Genomic DNA, 19,278 nt, shown 5'->3' with positions numbered 1-19,278 from the left:
TTTCCTAGTTCCTCCCAAGTCTGAGTGGCTTTCACATTGCTATGCTGCATGAGCTGACTTGCTTTTGTCAGCCAAAGCATTAGCCCTGCTATAGATGGGGTAACAAAATAAACCAAAATCACAGCTGCCCGAAAAGACCCTGAGAAGCCAGGATGATTTCTGTGAAAGCTTGTGGGTGCTGTACCTAGCAGTGTGGTGGTTCACTTGTGGTCTGGTGGATAGAAATGATGATGTTCAGTGAATGACAATGAAGTAAAGTTTACTTCGGTAAGAGAAATGCCTGATGACGCTCATTTAAACAGACTGTCACATAATTTATTAGTCTTAATTGCTGACAACACTTTACAGTAGCCTTTCATGAAGTCAGAATGATTAAAAGTGAAAATGAAAATACTTGAATGAAAGAGAAAATGAAACTGGCAAGTAGTGTGTCCAGAACAGATGCACAGATATGATCCTTCTTGTAGCAGAGAAAGAGCTGTGAAGTCCTTGGCACACAATTTTGTGAATTTACATGGGTTCGGGAAGCAACAGTGAAAGAGAAGAAACTCGTCAAGGGCTAGGTGCCACAAATAAACATTTGATTTGGGAAGTCTCTGAACCATGGGGCTTGAGGGTCTGTTAGAACAGTATAGTGAGAATGTAAAAATAAGCTACCCTGTTTTTAGACTTTTCCATAAATATCCTTTGTTGTCCACTCTCAAAACCAAGATACTGCACTACATCAGCTTTGGGCCAGAATGAAGATAGATGATAATATTAGAGCGTTTTAAATGCTGTCTCTCCTAATAATGTTTTTTTTTTTTTTTTTTTTTGTATTTTTGTATGGTGTATTATTTTGCAAGCAACCTTTACCAATAGGCAAATATTCTTAACATGAAGACATTGCATAATTTTGTTTTATGTGGTAACTTCCATGTAGGTGACAATCAGTGAAAATGATCTGATCTGTGCTGTGGAAAGGCTCACATTGTAGTGTCAGCAAGACTAGAAAAAGTAAATGGGATGAAAAAACCTTTTTTTTTCTATTTTAAGATGAGAGGATCACTAGCAAAACAACAAAGCAAGAAAGGGTCCTGTATATCCTGGAGAAAATAAACCTTTACTCCTGCAATTGCCCACTAGAGATCATGAAAGGATACTCACATTTTTCTTGTGGGTATTCTTAGCTCTATCAGAGAGAAAGAGAAAGGTTTTCTAACCAGGCAAGAGCCTGGGAAACAGTTGGGAAAGAATGTAAATAATTCTCTAATCTATCTTGTTATTCACATTGTTTATAGATATGTTCTGCTACTGTGCATCATTCACTGCACACCAATGGTGTGACATGTTTTTACTCTAAGACCAATAAAATTAGTCTTCTCGATGTTCTCTATATATAGAGCGGTACATTTGAAATAAAGAGAAAGCTCATTTTCTTTACCTTCTGAGCTGGAGTTCTCTGTTCCCGTCCTGCTCGACAACAACATTTTCTGATCAAAATAAATGTGAAAAACAGTAAGGGAAAATATCTACAATGAGAAGCCATAAAGAGTTTTATTTACTAAGAAGATACCCTTTGCACACATGCACAAAAAATTAGCCCAGCAGAAGCACAGCCACTGCCTGGTTCTTGGACACTGATTGATTTTTAGGTAGGGAGTGTTTGCAAGGTTCAAAGGGAACACACTAACAGGAGATTTCTGAGAAAAGCATGTATATCTATTATTGATTGTAATAGCTGTAGGAAGACCTTTTGTGCTACCATGGACTTGAAGTGCTCTTCATATTTTGAAGTTGTGATCCTGAGTAGTCTGAGTAAACTCTTGAAAACTTGGATGAGGAAGACACTTCTTTTAGCTGCTGTTTGGTGGAAATTGGAGAACTGAAGAGTATTACTCAGGTTTCTTGACAATTTTCGTTCATACATGTACCCATAAACCAAACTACTATACAGAAATGAAAAAATCCCTGCAATTAGTGACCACACTCTCCCAGTGGTACTTGATGCTTGAATGGTGAGTAAGGGCAGGGCCAGGCAACATTTCACCATGCTTCCTCATAGAAGTACCTTACAAATTACCCATAGCAAATAAAATAATTTCATTTCTTTTGAGAGGTGCCTACAGTGAAATAGCATTATTTGTGCTTTGACGTTTTCCCAACTTGAAGTGTCTTTATAGAAAAACTGAACATATTTGCTATTGAACTTTGTCTTCATCCTAATGGGATTGCAGGATTTCCATTTACAAATGGGGTCAGGCCTCAGAGCCCCCTTTCAAAGCACAGCCTTAAAATTGTTCCTTCGGGTACCTCACCAGGAGCGGAACTTGAACATGGGTCTGTGAAGAGAGGGCCTGTGGCTCCCAGTCAGCCCAGTTACACTTCACATCTCAGCCTCTCTTCAGGATGGTGCCCAAGGAGTGAAGCACTTGCCAGTTCAACTGCTCTCCCCTGCAAACCTCCAGAGTAAACAAGGTCTTAGCTTCCAGAGCAGCAAGATCCCTAAAAGTAAGGCCATTGTGACACATTAGTCAAGAGACAGGGTTAAAAATAACCACTCAGAAGAGACACCTATTGTGGAAATACAATATTGTTTGAGATGCTGGCCTCATGCACATGAAACTTTCTCTGCCACAAAACTAGTAAGAGCCTGCTTAAGCACTGAATCAGTACTTATTTAATCAGCTAATGGTGTGCTGTGTTGCAGTGTGACTTAAAACTTACGCATGGGTGGGTTGATCCCAGCTGTGGGTTGGGCTGAATGAAACAAGAGCTGCCATCAAGATCCTAAGCAAAAAGCAAAGACGGGACAATAGCAAGAGGAACAAGGGCTGGGAAAGGAGTGTGTGGACTGACTGTCCCAGCTTGCTGGCTCTGATAGCTCCCCACTGTCCATCTGTTCTTTCTCCCCACAGCTCATCCTCAGCCACTAGTGTTTCCCCCTGCAGACAGAGAGCATCTCGGCTGGGCAGCACAGAGAGCTTGGGTCTCCTTTGCAGGTGGAGCTGCTCCCATCTATGGCAACCCCCCCGCCCCCCCCCCCCGCCCTCTAGGGACATGGCAGCAACCCCCTTCCCTCTGCTCTCTTCCTGGTGGGCCTGGGGGCCTCAGTCATATATCCTGCCATGCCCCCCCTAAAATCCCCTGGCACCGCCCTCAACCCCTGCTCCCTGCCCTGATCAATGGCTTTTTAATAGAGCCTCCATTCTCCTACCCCTCCTTTTGTAAATTTAAATCCTGCTCACTAGTACTGCTGACGTCCTGCTGGCCCACCTCTTGACTCCCCCTCCCTGCTTCAAGTCTACTTCCCCCCAGTATAAAAGGCACATGCTCCCATCAGCTGCCCTGCTTCTGCTTGGAGCAGCGACTACCTGAGAAGCAGCTTTGGTGCACACAGGTGAGTGCCTTCCCCTGTCTGCTTCAGCGTTTGTCCAGGCTCTTTCTTATTGAATTTCCTTTTTTTTCCTTTTAGGCTTTAGCTTACCTAGGTTAACCTACACAGCTGTGCCCCGTGCTCAGTAACTTTTGCCCAGTTTTTGTTAGCGAAGCAGCCCGTGCTGAAGCAGGGTGGCTGACCCCGCGGGCAGCCCTGTGCCCCGCAGGGAGAGCGCGGGCAGGACAGCAGCACAGCCCTGCACCTCTCCGGCCGCTTGGCCCTGAAACCAGCCTGCTCACCCGGGGTCTGATCCCTCGGGCGTGCTTCCAGCACTGCTTTCGAACAGGCAAGCTTTCCACATATGCATCGGAGTGGGTGTACACAGCCGCTGATCTCAAGAAAGATGCTGCTTTAGGGTGTAAAGAGTTAATAGCATCTTGTCTTCCGAGGACAGCCGTGGTAGGGGTATATCTGATGGATCTGCAGCAGAGCTTCAGTTTGGTATGATAAGAACCCCCGTGTGCCCAGAGGGAGAGCCAGGCTGATCTCCTGGTGAAGCAGACCCATGGCAAGCTGTGATACTGCTGCTTCACCATAGCTTCATTTGTGGCTTTAATTTTCCCCTCTCATGTTGCTGAAAGTTGCCAGACTTCTGTCACAGAAGTTGCTCAGCCAAAGTTTAAAGACTCTGCTTGGGCACCAAGCAGAAGTGACAAGGCAAGTTGATCAAATGACTGTGGCACTGAATTTTGCTGAGCTCCAGGAGCAAAACTATTCCCAAAACTTTAAATTGTGTCAAGTTTGGTTGCAACTAGTCAGTTTTAAAATTTTTATGATTATTTAATACTTGAAAATGGAGGCATACAGCTTGGCTGTGTGAGGTCTTGTTCTTTTTCAATTTTCCTTTTGGAAGACAGCTGGACATCCTCAGGTCTGGACCTGAGGACATCACAAGCCATCTCAGCCACACGACTCTTGGAAAGTCTGTGCATAGGTAACCAGGCTTTTTGCTTAGTGACCAGATGGAGCTGGGTGTTCAGAATGCTCAGGGTCAAGTTTGTGGCAGTACCTCAGCCTCTGTTTTCTTCCCATATAAACAGTGGTGGGACAATTAAGTGTAGGAAAAATTAGGGAGGATTAGAGGTGCTGAGTGCCCTGATTATTTAGGGTGGCATGTTACCTACTGAGGAGCAGTGGAGATGATGTGCTTCACAGAAACCCTGGCCAGGACAAGAGTATGAACAAAAAGTTCAATATATATGAGTGCTGTAGAAAGTGGCTGCAGTGGCACAGGACCAGCTGGTGGGGACTGAAGCACAGCAGTGCCTAGGAAAAAGTGTGTGCTAAAAGCTTTTCCCTGTATTTTTGTCTTTCATCAACAATGAGCTCAAGGCAAGCTCTTTTTTCTGTAACTCGGTTCCCAAAAAAACCCAAGACACAAAACCAGGGAGCAAGTAACTGGGAAAACCTGTCAGCAGCCCTGTAAACTCACCACAGAGATGCCTCAAAACACCTTCTTTTTGTCCCACTGAACCTAAGGCTTTGCTAAAAATTGAACAACAGGAGAGGTACCACAGCTGAAACTGAAGGCAGAATTCACCCCATGTGGGTGAATTCTACATGCTAAGATAATTTAGTCCTGATTGTCATGAGATTGTTTTGTGATATTCAAGTTAGAAAAAGTTAATTTGCAGTTCTGAAATCATGAGTTAAAATCACTTTCCTCTAAGCTGCCTGGTAAGCAACTGTCATTGTGGGGAGAAGTCCTTGAGAAACCTTCACTGAATATTAAGGGTGAAGGAGCTTTTAACTGCATTTTCGTGAAAGACACAACCACCTTCATGTGTTTTTGCTGTGTTGCCTGTTTGGTGTGTTTGGGAGCATCTTGCATCAAAGATTTTCATTCATGCTCTGCCTTTACTGAAAGCAGGCTAAGATTTTGGCAGCAATTGGGGAAAAATTCCACCTATACACGAAGAGAAGGCACAGCTGAGAGGTTTTCCTACAGCCTCTGTGCCTGTGTATCTACATCACTTACACAATGCTTAAGCAAATAGGCTCCTGCTCTATAGGCACATGCTCCAGGATGTCAAATGTAGAGGCAGACCTTGCATGTGACAAGACATGTGTCCTGGCTTGACAGCTGGGAGAGCTGCCATGAGAAAGCTTGTACAAAATGCCAGAGACAGTGGTAACCAGAGTCTGGCTCCCTCCCTTCCTGGATGCAACTTTCCCAGCTCAGCACCTTCTGTTCTGCTGAGTCTATCCTATGGAAGCTAGGAGGGATTTCTCATTCTGTTGCACCTGGGTGCATTTACACGACTGGGACATCTACCACAGGAAACTGTAGCTGGAAATTGTAATTTTGCATGCTGGCAAAAAAGGGTGTAATGGCACAAGAGGAGCATTGCCATTCATACTAAAATGCATTTCGTTGTAAAAAGAGTGTGTAGAACACAAATGTTAGACACATTTTACAAGCAAGGAAAAGATGCTGGTGGCAGTGAACTCAGGGCCAGGACTCAAGTGTCCTGTGAAGGCTTTCACTGCTGGAGAGAAAAACTCTCCAGTTTTTACCTCAGTAGATGGCCCACTTCATAGCCTTTGCCTTCAAACAGAAATGCCCAGGACATCCCCAGCATGAGTGTCCTATAGAACTTAGAGCCATGAAATGGCTCTGATGGATGGGAACCTACTGTTAAAGTTGACACATTCCTTCATCTTGAGAGCTTTAACTCATATGTGTTCCCCATGTTCACTCTTCTCCTTACAGCCTTCCCATCACTGCTCCGTCATGTGGCATCCAATCTCCTGGACACCACGTGCCCAGTGGTCACCAAACCACTTAAAGCTAGTCACTGTCTATGTCCTGATGCTCTTGGTGTCGCTCAGCTTTGCTTCGGGACAGAGCAGGCCATTTAAACATCAGATAGACAACAGAAGTAAGTATGAGTCTCACCGGACATGGTGACCCCACAGTCTGTGCTGCACTGAGGGATCAGGGCTGGGCTGTCAGGCAAAGTTCAACAGCAAATCATGCAGATGTTTCTGTGGTGTCACCTTGGTGTGAAACCCTGTGCTTCCATTTGCACTTGTCAGTGTGTATACAGAACCTCATGTCCTTCTCACAGCCCTTAACTAGCCAAGGCAAATAGCATTATTTTTGATAAATATCAGAGAAGACACTAATGTGCAAAGGACAGGCAAGAAAATGTAAAATGGTATACATCAAATATTTAAGTACCAAATTTTCAGCTGTGTTCTGTAGACCTACACAACTACTTCTGTATAATAAAAAGAGAGCAATGGCCCAGAAGCTTTAGTTCACTTTACAGACATCTTCAATTCTGTCTGCGGCTGTGAATTGTCTGCAAGTTCAAATACAAGTGGTCGAAGTATCTCAATTCAGAGATGCTGTGAAGTACTGAGAGTATCCAGGTCAGGGGTGATATCATGTATCCGAAGTTTAAACTAGCACACAATCCAAAAGATCTTTGAGAAGATCACCAAGAAATCTCATCTTCCCCCAAGGAACATAGGCTGATAATGGTAGGTGGAATGGGAAAGGGGTTGTGGAGAGGAAATTGTGTGGGCTCAGTGCCACACCTCTCCCTATTAAAGAGAACAGAGATGTTGGGAACCTTAGGTTTTAGGCACACAGAATTTTGTTGAGTAGGAAGGCTGTTAAACATTGTGCTGAAAGACTTAAGAGATGTATTTACAGAGAAATTTAAAGGCAAGGTGAATTTTTTCCTCTGTTCAAGCATCAAAATGCACAGGGGAAATTCCTCCTGCCTTGACTGAGACTTTCATGTGACGGGGATGATATATAATGCACTTAAATTGTAATTTATTCCTATTCCTGACAGTTGACTGTCTCTGGAATTATTTGGGATTTCCTTAGGGTGGCATCATCTCCAGCGTGTTTTAGAATTTCCCTGCTGCTATATCTTTTAATATATAGTTTTTAATACTTTTAAATACTCTTTTTAATATAATCTTTTAATAGAACTATAAACCTTTACAGACCTGCCCCAAAACTGTACTAGACCACAAAAAAATCAGTCATGTGTCAGAGCTTTAAAAGAAAAAACAATAGTCATCCATGAAAACAACTTCCTAAGTGAACAAGAATGAACTTCTCATGTTTACCTCTCATGTAGGAGCCCCTTCTGCAATCCAGTAGATTTGTTAGCCTGTAGAAATAGTGTACCTGGTACCTACTGCAGAAAATTTGGATGGGCCCTTTGGCTCGTGTTAGAAATGCAGGTTGCAGCCCAGATGGATAAAATTAATTTTGCAACTGAATCCTCTTCCTTTTGCTTCTATACACGAAAAGTAACTCTCAAAGGCACCAGTAAGCTGTGTGTCTGGCTGCGGCATTTCCCTTCTTTTTTTCCTCCTTGGCTCCAAGTAGGCTGTATAACATCCTCAAAATGGTCAGAAAACACTGCCTCTGAGTGCAGTGGTACATCCTCACTGAATGCTTTGAATTCCAGGTCCTGAGATCGACCCTTTTTGGTATGTGGGCCGTGGTGTTCGCCCCATTGGTCGCTTTGGGAAGAGGCAGCTGAGAAGCAGCCATAGCAGCCTGAGGCCTGTGAGCAGACACCTGGATTTCATCTTGAATGCTTTGTGGAAGCAAAAATCATTGGACACAGAGGACAATGAGTGGTGATCTCTGTTCTCCAAGGTGGTGACCCAACCTCTGTTCTTTGAATTGTATCCTCCCCTGCGCCTCAGACCTACAGTTCTGCTTTTGCCTAGCAATCCCACGCTGCTCTTCTTTCTGCTCCTTGTGCAAACACCTTCAAAAAGAAACACATTCAGGGTGCAGGTAAAAGACAATGCATGGACACCAGCACTGAGTGCCACCACTGCTTATAAAAATGTTTCTTCATTGTGCATCCCCATCAATCTCCTGATCCTGTTCACTGCTAGGTTCACTGTTAGGTTTATCCAAAACCCACACATGTTTTGGGCTGGGATTTAAACTCTGCAGTATTAAATGTATCATGAAACCTTCCTGTCACATTTCAAAATCAATGGCTGTTGATATATAAAAATAAAAAACAATAGTTGGAAGAAAGGAAAAAGGCTCTTACCAATTTTTAATGTACCTGCATTAATGGCATGAAATGCTGGTTCTCTGTATATAGCTTTTACAGAGATTGTTAACATCCACTTTTAAGAATATCTCCTTGAAGTACCCACTGACCCTTCGTAGTTCTTCCTGTACTGCTGGAGAGATATATTAATGAACAAAGAGAGCTCCTATTGAAGATAAGTATTTTCTCCCTGCTGAAGAAAAAAAAAAAAAAAAAGGCTAATTGAACTCCCTGGAGTAGTTTTGTGCCTACTGCATATAATCAGAAACCATAATCCAAAAGGAACAAGGGTTTGATTGAGCTGATTCCCTTTAAAACAATGTCATTATTTCCAAGTACATTGTCTGAGCAAGCTAAAGTCCCTCTTTGAAGATCACAAGCCATGTACTATCTACTCCATTAGACCACATCAATAAGGCTGGAGATACAGGTCAATACCCCTATTTACTCATATTAATATAACTTTGTTATTTGACTTTTATAAGAAGTGTTACTTACAATGTGTTTCACCTTAATTAATAACTATTAGCAGGAATAATACAGTTTTATCTATGGCTTATATCCAAAAAAGATAGTTTACAATTCAGGTAATAACTGATGGTTAAATCCAGGCCATGAATCATTCTGCAAAGGATAAAGTTGAATGGACTTCCACTTCTAGTTGTGCTTTGTGAGAATTACTACTAAAACTGAATAATAGTTGAATTAACCATTGCAGACATTTTAACCCTTCTTTCTCTTTTTGCAAATGGCCTGTCAGGAAGGGATGGGTTTTTATTATAATAAGGGAGTTACTTCCATTTATAATACAACAAAGCTGCTGACCCGAAGTGTTACTTAAAACACACTAATTCTACTGAATGCTTTCATGGTGGAGAAGATATGCTGATAAATATTTTGATCCACATTCATTGCAAGGAACTTTGGAAGTGCAAGACCAAGATTATCGGCAGGGTTCTTGCTCAGTTTTTGTAGCAATCCCAGAGAGAGATCAAGAAATTTTGCCTGAGAAACTGTGCTTGAGATGGTATTTCAGCCAACAGATTCGATGGCTTGGAGAAGACTCACCAGCAAATGTTCCTAACAGGATTTCTCCCACCCCAGCCCTAAAGGAGGAGGAGCTGTGAACCGAGCGTGTGCCTGTGGTCTCGGCAAACCCTGGCACCCCTGTGGTGATGCCTGTGTCCCGAGTGTGATGGTGTCACGTGTGCAGCTGTGGGTTCTGCACACTTCTGGGCCAAAGTGCACATAAATCCAAACAACAGAGAAGATATTTTTTGTTTTCTTTATGAATCAAGTCGTTGAAAAGGCATTATTTTCATAAATTGCTTTTACTCTTTTATAATTTCTCTTGACAATAATTCTTAGCGAGTATGCAGATAACAACAACAATGCAAGCTTAATATTCACTCAGACTTAATCAAATAGGTCATATAGTCTTCATTTTACCCATTAAAATATTTTAATTTATAAAAATTAATCTAAATATAAATATTAACACTAAAGATTGAAATCACCTGATGACAAAATAATTCTTTGTGTGCTATAACATATGCTTTTATGATTTTTTTTAAAACAGTAAATTATATCTTTGCACGTATTTGGCACGATAAACATTTGTAAAAATTCAAATGCTTAGAGCAGGTGGGATTTTTTTTAAGGTTTTTTTTTTTTTTTGCAATGCCTACACAGTACACATTTGTCTGTCAAAGAAGACTGAATACTTTAACATTGTAACACGATAATAGTTGCTTTTCATGCCTCTTAAGGAAAACAACCTACTCCAAACTTCGTTGGCTTGTTTAAATCACACTAACGGAACAAAAGCCAGAGAGTTATTCTATTAAAATTAGTAATTTCTGTATTGATATTACATACACAATATTAGTTATTATTTATTAGACGAATATGCAGACCAACCACCATTAATGACATTTCATAACACGCATACCTGCATAAACCAGAACCTGGGAATGTATTGTATACATACACAAGAACAGTCAGTGGAGGAGGAGACTGAAAAACAAAAAAATTACTAGGCATCCTACTCTGTTTAATTTCCTTTCCTGGATTGCATATATAAATAAAATCTATTTGTTTTATATATATATTTATATATTAAACAGAGTGGGCCAAATTCTTCCCTCACATCTGTGCAAACCAGTTTCAGAGAACTAATACTGTGTGAGAGTAAAAGAAGGCCTAATTTCACCCAGAATGAAGACATTGGGTCAGATCTTGGGCAGATGAAAATTCCTTGAAGGAATGGAGTCACACTTATGTATTGTAAGTGGGAAGATGACTGTAGTTATTCCAAGGGTTCCTCACATGCAGCTGGACATCAGAGTACTGGCAAGCTAGATGTCAAATGTGGATGGCAGATTTGCAACTGGCACTGTCTTTCCAATCAACCCATCCAGCCATTCCCTGTCTTCCCCACTTGTCCCCCTAAATCCAGCCTAGTCAGGAAATTTGCTTGTATTTGCCCAGCCACAGACATTTCATGGCCTGGTGTCCCAGGGAACAAAGGAACTCTCCTCCTTCTTGGTACCCACAGCTCTTGGGAGAGCTCACCACTCCTTAGTGCTGAGAAGAGCTTGCCAGCCCATGCCTTCCTTCATAGCACATTTTGCATCAACCCCATCTGCTCTTGGGTACCTGCTCTGCCACTGGTGTGGAAGGTAAGGGATTCACTGGCTTATCACCTCCTCTGACTACCTTCTTTATATTCTTCAGAGCAAAAAAACCCACAAATTGGCAATGTTCTCCCACAAAAGGGTGAGAGGGACACCCTGTAAGCAGCATCCTCCCTCCTGGGTATCTGCCAAAGGGCCTTCTAGTTTGACTCACCTGTTAAGGGTCTCAAGAAATGAAAGAAAGAATATTACTATCCAATTCAGAGTGGTCCAGTAGTAGTGGGGTGCATGTGGCACCAGCAACAGGCCCCAGCTACTCTCTGGTGTATCCAGACTAGTATAGGAAGTGATGTCTGGGCTACATTTGCCTCCTTTTCAGAAACACCAGTGAACGCCAGAAAGGAATCTCTTGCAAGCTGCAGCCACCCCACAACCACCAGTCAGTCAGAAGAGATCTCATCTCCAACACTTTCACCTCCTTTTTCCAATATTAAAGGTTTGGACACAATTTATTCTGAACTACAGCATGGTCGGCCACCACCAAGTGGACAATGCTGCCAAAAATAAGACATACGAAGGTGTTGGTTTCTTTAACAGTGTTCAGATGTTTCCAGACACTGGGATCGCAACTCAGCAGACATCTGGTCCACATGTGTGGCCACCAGTTCCTGGTTCAGCATGACACCCCTGCTGCCTAGAGCAATATCCCTAGCTCTGGAGTTGGAACATTCAATCTGCGAGATGCACTCTCAGAGAATAGAGAAGTCTTCCCCCTCCTACCAACCCTCCCAAGACTTCCACTGACTCCCTGGGAGCAAAGCGAGGTACACAAATTCTCCTCTCCCTCCACGCAGCTGAAAAGCAGCACACACTGCACAGAGTTGTTCTTATTGCTCGACAAGACAGATGCCCACATGAATAGTAAGAGGTCAGCAAATATGGATCACAGGTCTGCTTTGGCAGATTAATTGGCCTATAATTATGACTGATTGAGTATACAAAAACATACTGCATTTTAAAGACTACATACTTTAGTACAATTGATAGGGAGAAAAAGTGCATCTTAAAAGGTGGAGCCTTGCTTTTGAAACATAGCATCCTGTCTAGAGTCCTCTGAGAACTTTAAGGCAGAGTTTCCTGTAGCGGACCACAATGCTGAAGACTTGGACAGCTTTCTCAGTGAGGTATCCAAATGAAGCCCTATAACTGAGGCTCTGTGGGTTCTTGAGGGTCCATTTTCAGCTGGACATACACAATGGCTGTTAAGAAAAGGCACTCTAGTGTACAGCCTTAGGCAGTGTGTTATTGGCAGTAGGGAAGAGTAAGTTTAGTACATCACAGCAGATCCTATAGCAGGTTCCTAAAACAGAGAGGGACAGGAAAGAAAAAACATATGAGTGAAGAACTAAACAAACCTGCATTAAGAACACAGCCATGTCCTTTCCCTTCTCACCTCCCCACATATTTCCCACATGTCCTGTAGCAGACTTCTTTGGGACAGTCAGCTTTTTCCTTTATCCCTCTATGGCTGCTGTAGAAGAAATGACTGACAGCTGTCCTGGGTGTCCTGAGTGAAGCCTCTTTGTTCAAACCCTGCAGAGCCAATGTGTGACCTGTCTATCCCTTAAATTCCACTGAGATAACCTTTTAACATTTCTCAACAATTGGTGAAATTCAAGGTGACTCTCACCTGCCAGTTTATAATGCACAGCTGGTTCTGTGAAGGTGTGGTTCAGAAGTCTGAAATGCACGGCATAACTAATTTATTTATTCTTTAAAAAATATGGGTAGCACGTTCCTGGAGACCTGGCAGCCAGGCTACATTATCACAAGCTGACATTCAGGAGCTGCTATTCTATAGTGTATATAGTCAGACATCTTCCAGGACACTGGTCATATTTGTTCGAGAGTTGCCTCAGCAGTCTCTATTATTTTTTTCCTCAAATTATCAAAAGAAGATTTCTGAAGATACTGAAATACAGATACCTACACAGATTTGACTATCTCTATTTGACTGATCTTAACAAAGTTTTAAAAACATTTGTTTACCATTAAGTCCTTGGCAGTGCTTTTCCTTTCTTTAGTTCTTTGTGTTAGAGATCCTTGAAGCATGAAGTTTCTGTTAAACGTTCTGACAGTGGTAACTGGAGAGCCATCTATTTTTTCACCTGGGAAAAATACAAAAGGGGAGATTTTTTCACATAAGTGATTGAAGCAGATATAAAAATACTTCTGAAGAGTCACAGCTTCTAGAGAGACAAAACTTCCCGTAAGATGTGTGAGAAAAGTTGGATTTAATTTAAATTAAAAACAGCAGGCTGTGGTACTCCAGATAAATTAAGTTTGAGGCCATGTCAATCAGTGGAATTACAAAAGAATAGTGCAGTGAACAAAACCCTAGAATTTTCAGAGATAATGCACTGCAGAGTTAAAAAAAATAATCAAGATCCAAAATATGAAAGAACAAAACCCACTTGATTTTATAAAGACATTTCACAGCCATTCTCTGGCATACCAGGAATATTGCTGAGCCATTTAATACAGACTGAAATCAGCAAATACAGACTTTAAGGATGTGGTGGGTTATGGAGGGTGGCAGCCACACTTTGTGGTGCCCAGCCATGCTCCAGCAGCAGCACCCCTCTTGCAGGGCAAGTATTCAGCGTTCCTCATTTGCTTTTTCCAGCCTTCTGCCTCTGCTCTTGTTTACTTGCCACTGTCACAACTTTCACTGAAGAGAAAGTGGTGATGCTTTTAAATGTGACAAAGGGATATTTTATATAATGCAAGTACATGGAAAATGAGGAGGATGGGACAGTCTATTAGGCTTTCTCTGTTCATTTCATTTCATAAGCTTTTCCCTAATTTGCTGACCTGTACATTATATTGAATCTTACAAAGAGAGTCTCTCTCATTTACTTAACACTTTAGGCGTACCTTTTATTGGTGGAGCTGGAAGTTTTCTCCTCTGCTGTCTTGATGTGTCTATTGTATGCATCTGTAAACAACATACATGCATTACTCAATTCCGTTATAGAGAAAGAGGCAAGATTTCCCCAATGTATTTTTTGAATACTACATAATGTTCTGGCACCTGGTTTGTTTGCTTTTGATCCCGTTTCCTTGTCAGGCGAACACAGGGAGCCACGTTCAAGCCTGCAACAGTGAGAGCTGATATTCTGCTCTCAATATCTGAAATCTTCAAAGAAAATAAAAGAGAGAGACAGACAGATGGGGAGGGGGGAAAAGAAGTTTTAAAATTACTGTGGATGCCACTACTGAAATATAACCCTCCCCCAGTAAAATCCTCATTAATAAGAAAATATAAACAGATGGCTAACTTCTTCAGCAATTCTGACACCTTCCTGCATTCTTTAGTCCTGATATTTAAAGGGGCTTAATTTGTTAGTAAAGATGGACTAAAAGAACAATCCAACCTACCTTCTGACTCCAAGGAAGAGGCATTTTACTCCTTTTGAGGAAAAAAAGAAAGGAGAAGAGAAAACCTGCATCTGCTATCTCCTGATTACCTTTAGCTGCATAATCCCAAATTCATTCAAGCTGTGTTTTTAAAGGGCTACAATCAAACAATGACTTTGTGGGACACATTTCCTAACTCAAAATTAATTTCATACACATGCAAAGTACATCCTCTGTCACAAAATCTAAACATTTGATCTTAAATATTTATAGTTCAATGTATATGCATATTAAACACAAGCATGCATAAATGCAGGCATACACTATATAAAAGGACTGAACGGAAAACAAATTGCCAGGGAAAAGTAGTCTGATATTGAGAGTAGTGGAGACAAGTATTGACAAAAGAGAAAGAAGAGTCAGTGGTATAACCCAACAGTTGATTCACAATGACACCTGAAGCCACAATTGCCTTCACTCTGCAGATCTTCCATTGGCTCCTTGCATAGTTTAGGCCTCTCTCCTTCTCCCTCTCACTCCCATTAACAGATTTACCCTAAAATAATGACCAAAGCCAACAAAACACCACTGCCAGTTTACGAAGCAGTACAGCAATTCACTTTTGACATTGGAGACACGTCAGGCTTTCAGATCTTTGCTCACTCCTGAGTTGAGCATGCTTCCACTGAGTAAAATCACCAGGTACTTCCCATTAAACCCTGACAGAGTCAGGTCAGGGCATCTTGCTGGGTACAGACTGGGCAGTGAGGTGCAAGCAGTGTCAACCCTTTGAGGTCTGGCAGCGTATCTTGTTCAGCTTTTAGCACCAGATTACAATGTGTTCTGAGCCCCAGCCTTTCTGGAGCCTGCTAGAGTGGTGCTAGATCACCGTGCACAAGAGTTCTTGCCTTTGTCTGGCATGTGTGCTGCTTAGCACCTAAATCCCACAGCAGGCATGCAAGCCCTAGGCTCTGTCCTTCGCTCAGCCTCTGTCTGCTGTTGGCCTTTGCTGGTAGAAAGCTGCCAACAGTGGCATCTTTTGGAAAGTGCTTGACAAGCTGCTGATTAGATAAAGTGCCTCAGACTCTATCTGCTGTCTGGCCAGGGCCACGCGCATGACACAGAGTACATGCACCGTGGGAGCTGCCTGGCAGCAAGGAGCAGTCCAGCATTAGTATTGCAGTGAGTGGCACTGCAGTGCCATGTCCAAAACCAAGCTGAAGGAAGAAACAAAGAGATACAGTACATCTGGCTGGGCTGAGTTACACAGCTCAGTTATGCTCTGCTCAGCTTGTGATGCAGTCAGCAGCCTTGGGTCATCAGACTACAGCAGAATATTCAAAGTGTGTACAGTGAGGTGGGTGTTAGGCAAGGCAGTGTGAAACTTGCAGATGGAGAGGAGCTGCTGTCCTCACCTGAAGCTCTGCATGATGAACCTGGGCAGCTGCTGTGGCCACCTGGTCCTCCAGATCAGCCAGCTCAGATTCCTCAGTAACACTGTTGATCTTGCGCGCAGCATCTTCCAGGTTGGTCAGCTGCCCCTCCAGCCCATACACCGTGCTGGCTGTCAGGTACACCTGCAGGGCCAAGGTGGGGACAGGTGTCAGTGATTCCTGGTTTGTGGGCATGCAGGTTTGAGCAGACTTCATTTTCCATCATACCTGCAAGCTTCCCTGCTTGCTAGCCCACCACAGGGAGATTTACCTGGCAGAGGAAAGTCATGGGGAAATAATCTGAAAAACACACATCCACAAAGAGAAGGGATGAGCGAGGTAGCTGCATTACAGATTCCATAGGTGCTACAATTGTATTCCAAACCAGATTTGTTCCAGATTGATCAGCAAAGAAAAAAGTTGAAAAGTTTGCTTTTTTATTATTGATATTCCATCGCATAACACCCTAAGTCTACAAAGGGAAGTCAACAGATCACACCTCATATACAGCCGTGTTTCTTTAAACCCATTTGATGCTTTCTGGCAATAAAAACTGCATGAATAACTGTTCAGCAGCAAATAGTTATGAACTTCCTATGGAGGAAATGTGCTTATATGTATAACGATTTTCCAATCCTGCTCTCACCCAAATATACAGCAGGCAAAATCTTCCCACCTCCTGGGCCTTTGAGTGAATATGTGGAGGATCAATAGGTTTATTTGGGCCACATAAGAGAGAATTACTGACTTTATAATTCAGAGTTCTTCCCTAAAAATAAACAACTCTTACTGTTTTGGCCCACCTCTGGTATCTATAACTACAGCTAAAGGTTTCATTTCCCATTCAGCCCTTCAGAGCAGTAATTAGTGATACACTGTGTCTCCTTGTTTCTTTTATTTCACAAACCCCCTAAGGTACATGGAGGTCACTGGTTTATTGAAGAGGGTAATTTTCAAGCATTAGCTTTTGACATCTGTGCTTAAAATTGTGCAGAACCACATGAAAATACTGCACTTTCTGCCCATTTACTCCTTAGCCAAGAGACTTGTTTCCATGAGGCTGGTAACAGCACAGTGGAAATGAAATATATATTCTGATTTTCCTCATTGCAATAGCAGTAAAGACTATGTTTTTACAAACCTAGCATGAATTCAACATGGCTGTGGCTGACTTCAGGGTTCAAGGGGCAAGCAAATAGATCTGAAGCAGATCCTTAAGCCAATACCTTCATTTCATACGTCTTCTACTCCAGTCATCTGCCCACAATTCCTGGATCATTCAGTCCTTTGACATAAGAGATATTCAAATAATTTATGGCAATGCTCTGACTTTATGGATCAAAATGGTGGAGAATGACCAGACTGAAATTTGGTTACTTTTTATTCCTTTTCTATTTCATTATTGTTTCTTAGTTGCTTGAAATTGTTTTCTTTTTTCTTTGTGTCAGTTGTAGATAGGTTTTTTTCATGCATGTGACTTTGCTAAGAAACAAAATCACTACATCTGTACAAACTGCATCTTGTAAGAACACTTCCTAACTGCAGGCATGAAATCTTTGAAACACATACCTGAAAGAAGTAAGTGATCTGATGTAAAATTTTCACTGAAGTACCTGGGGACACAGGTGGTCCATAAAGTTAACGTGATGATTTAAATAGAAATGCTCCTGGTTTTGTGAGGTTTAATAATTTTTACTGTTCATTTAAATGATACATCTTTTAAATAAGACATACCACAGCCAGTTTAGATAAAAAGGCAATTTTTTTTAGATTTCCCTGTCACATCTAAAAGCTTAGAGAAAGAAGAAATAGAACATTTTGAACAGCAGCATATTTAGAAAGTTAAAGAAAAGATGCATTTTAGGTGCTGTGGCAAACATCTCTGCACAGTAAGATGTCCTTTTCAAGAGGGGGAAAAAATCCAAAGAAAATGGGACTGATAGAAGAATGTCATTTTTGTCATCAGTGTTTCTGTAACTCTATCAGCCCCTACATTTGTGAAATATTAATGAACATTTTCCAGCTGGAACTAAAGAAAATATTTTTCTGAAGAATATTCCCTTTACTTGGACAATTGTTACATTTCCCAACAGCAACGGTGTCCTTGCAGGTCTCCCCTAAAAGATGCCCTTATTCATACATTCATATTTAGCTTGGGGAGACTTATTTTACTGTCATTTAGGTATGCACAATTTCCACAAAACTCCAACCTTTTGCTGGTACAGGTGGCCCTACATTCTTCATACTGTTGCATGCACAGTCCTCAAAAGGCTAGAGAGAGCAAAAACGAACAAAGTGTTTATAAACACTCAGATCCTCTTGCAAAGTTGCTGCAAAGAGGATGTGGTTCACGGCCCCAGCTGCAATGGGAAAAGTTATGGTTTCCTGCATTTCTAAAGGCTCTTTACCATGAAGTGTAATGGTGAAATCTTCAAACTGTGAAGCTTTTGCCATCTACTTCATGTCCTGTGTGGGACAGAGAAAGATGTTCTGTGGGGACAACAGCAAATTTGTGCTGGATACCTTGTGAATTCTGCAGAGAACTGGGAGAAGCTAGACCAGAGATGCTGCAGCGAGGGCAAAGCCAAAGCAAGAAATTCTCAGCCTCTGTGCCCAGTGTCTGCTCAGTGAGAAATGCTTGGCCCAAATGAATGATTAGTGGCCACAGCACCACAGATGCCAAAGCTCCACATTGCTGGGAGGGATTATCAAAGTGCAGTTGGGAAAAAAAAAACATGCACCTTAGATAGTTTACAACACAGTTCTCCACAGAAAAAAACATGTGGGACCAGATTTCCCCAATTTGCTCTTTGTCCTGCAGAATTTCTTAGTTCTTCTGAAGATGTGGTCCAGCATGCACTTGGATTTTTATTCTATATTCACTCCCCTACCAGATGAATTCTGTGGTGTTTGGACCTTTAGGATACTTTACTATTTCATAAAAGAGAGTCCAGTGCCAGGAGTGGCTTTTAGTGCCATAGAGTATCTTCCACCTAGTTCTTAGCCTGGGGCTGCTGTGGAAATATGTTTCTGTGGAGGAAACTGATTTTATCCTCTAAGAGGAAATTCTGTCTGAAAATTTTCTGGGGCTAAAGAAAACCAGGATTTGCTTTCTTGAATTGATCAGGATGATATAATGGGACAGTGCAGATTCCTATGAGATTTTTAAGGGCTCCTAATGAAGGGAAAGAGCACTGAAATGTAATTACTTAAATGTGGGAGGAAGAGAAAGTTAAAAGTGTACCAACTCCATTAACTGGATTCACAAAAATTTCCAATGAGTAGTGACTTCCTTCTATGATTCGGCATTGCACTTTGCCCTG

The 19,278-nt window shown here is 41.9% G+C and overlaps 2 protein-coding genes across 6 annotated transcripts in view; one reads left to right on the top strand and one right to left on the bottom strand.

Moving 5' to 3' along the window:
• The first annotated feature begins 3,359 nt into the window (after positions 1-3,359).
• On the top strand, positions 3,360-8,265 carry LOC128817928 (prolactin-releasing peptide-like). The gene is made up of 3 exons (XM_053996835.1): positions 3,360-3,379; positions 6,132-6,300; positions 7,858-8,265. Exons 2-3 carry the CDS (start codon positions 6,153-6,155, stop codon positions 8,034-8,036), a joined length of 327 nt encoding a protein of 108 aa, XP_053852810.1. The 5' UTR covers positions 3,360-3,379; positions 6,132-6,152; the 3' UTR covers positions 8,037-8,265.
• Positions 8,266-9,737: 1,472 nt separating this feature from the next.
• MYRIP (myosin VIIA and Rab interacting protein) overlaps positions 9,738-19,278 on the bottom strand; it is a 195,695-nt gene continuing 186,154 nt past the window's right edge. For all 5 annotated transcript variants that reach the window (XM_053973544.1, XM_053973549.1, XM_053973556.1 and 2 more), the window contains 5 exons: positions 15,938-16,099; positions 14,197-14,301; positions 14,040-14,100; positions 13,152-13,270; positions 9,738-12,462 (listed from right to left, as the gene is read on the bottom strand). In XM_053973544.1, coding sequence (XP_053829519.1) covers positions 12,430-12,462; positions 13,152-13,270; positions 14,040-14,100; positions 14,197-14,301; positions 15,938-16,099 — 480 coding nt within the window. In that variant the 3' untranslated portion in view covers positions 9,738-12,429. The remainder of the gene's footprint in view (positions 12,463-13,151; positions 13,271-14,039; positions 14,101-14,196; positions 14,302-15,937; positions 16,100-19,278) is intronic.

Source organism: Vidua macroura, chromosome 1, assembly GCF_024509145.1.
Source record: "Vidua macroura isolate BioBank_ID:100142 chromosome 1, ASM2450914v1, whole genome shotgun sequence".
Taxonomy (NCBI): Eukaryota; Metazoa; Chordata; class Aves; order Passeriformes; family Viduidae; genus Vidua; species Vidua macroura.
The sequence above is the reverse complement of the archived record's forward strand: the minus strand, read 5'-3'. Positions and strand labels throughout refer to the sequence as shown.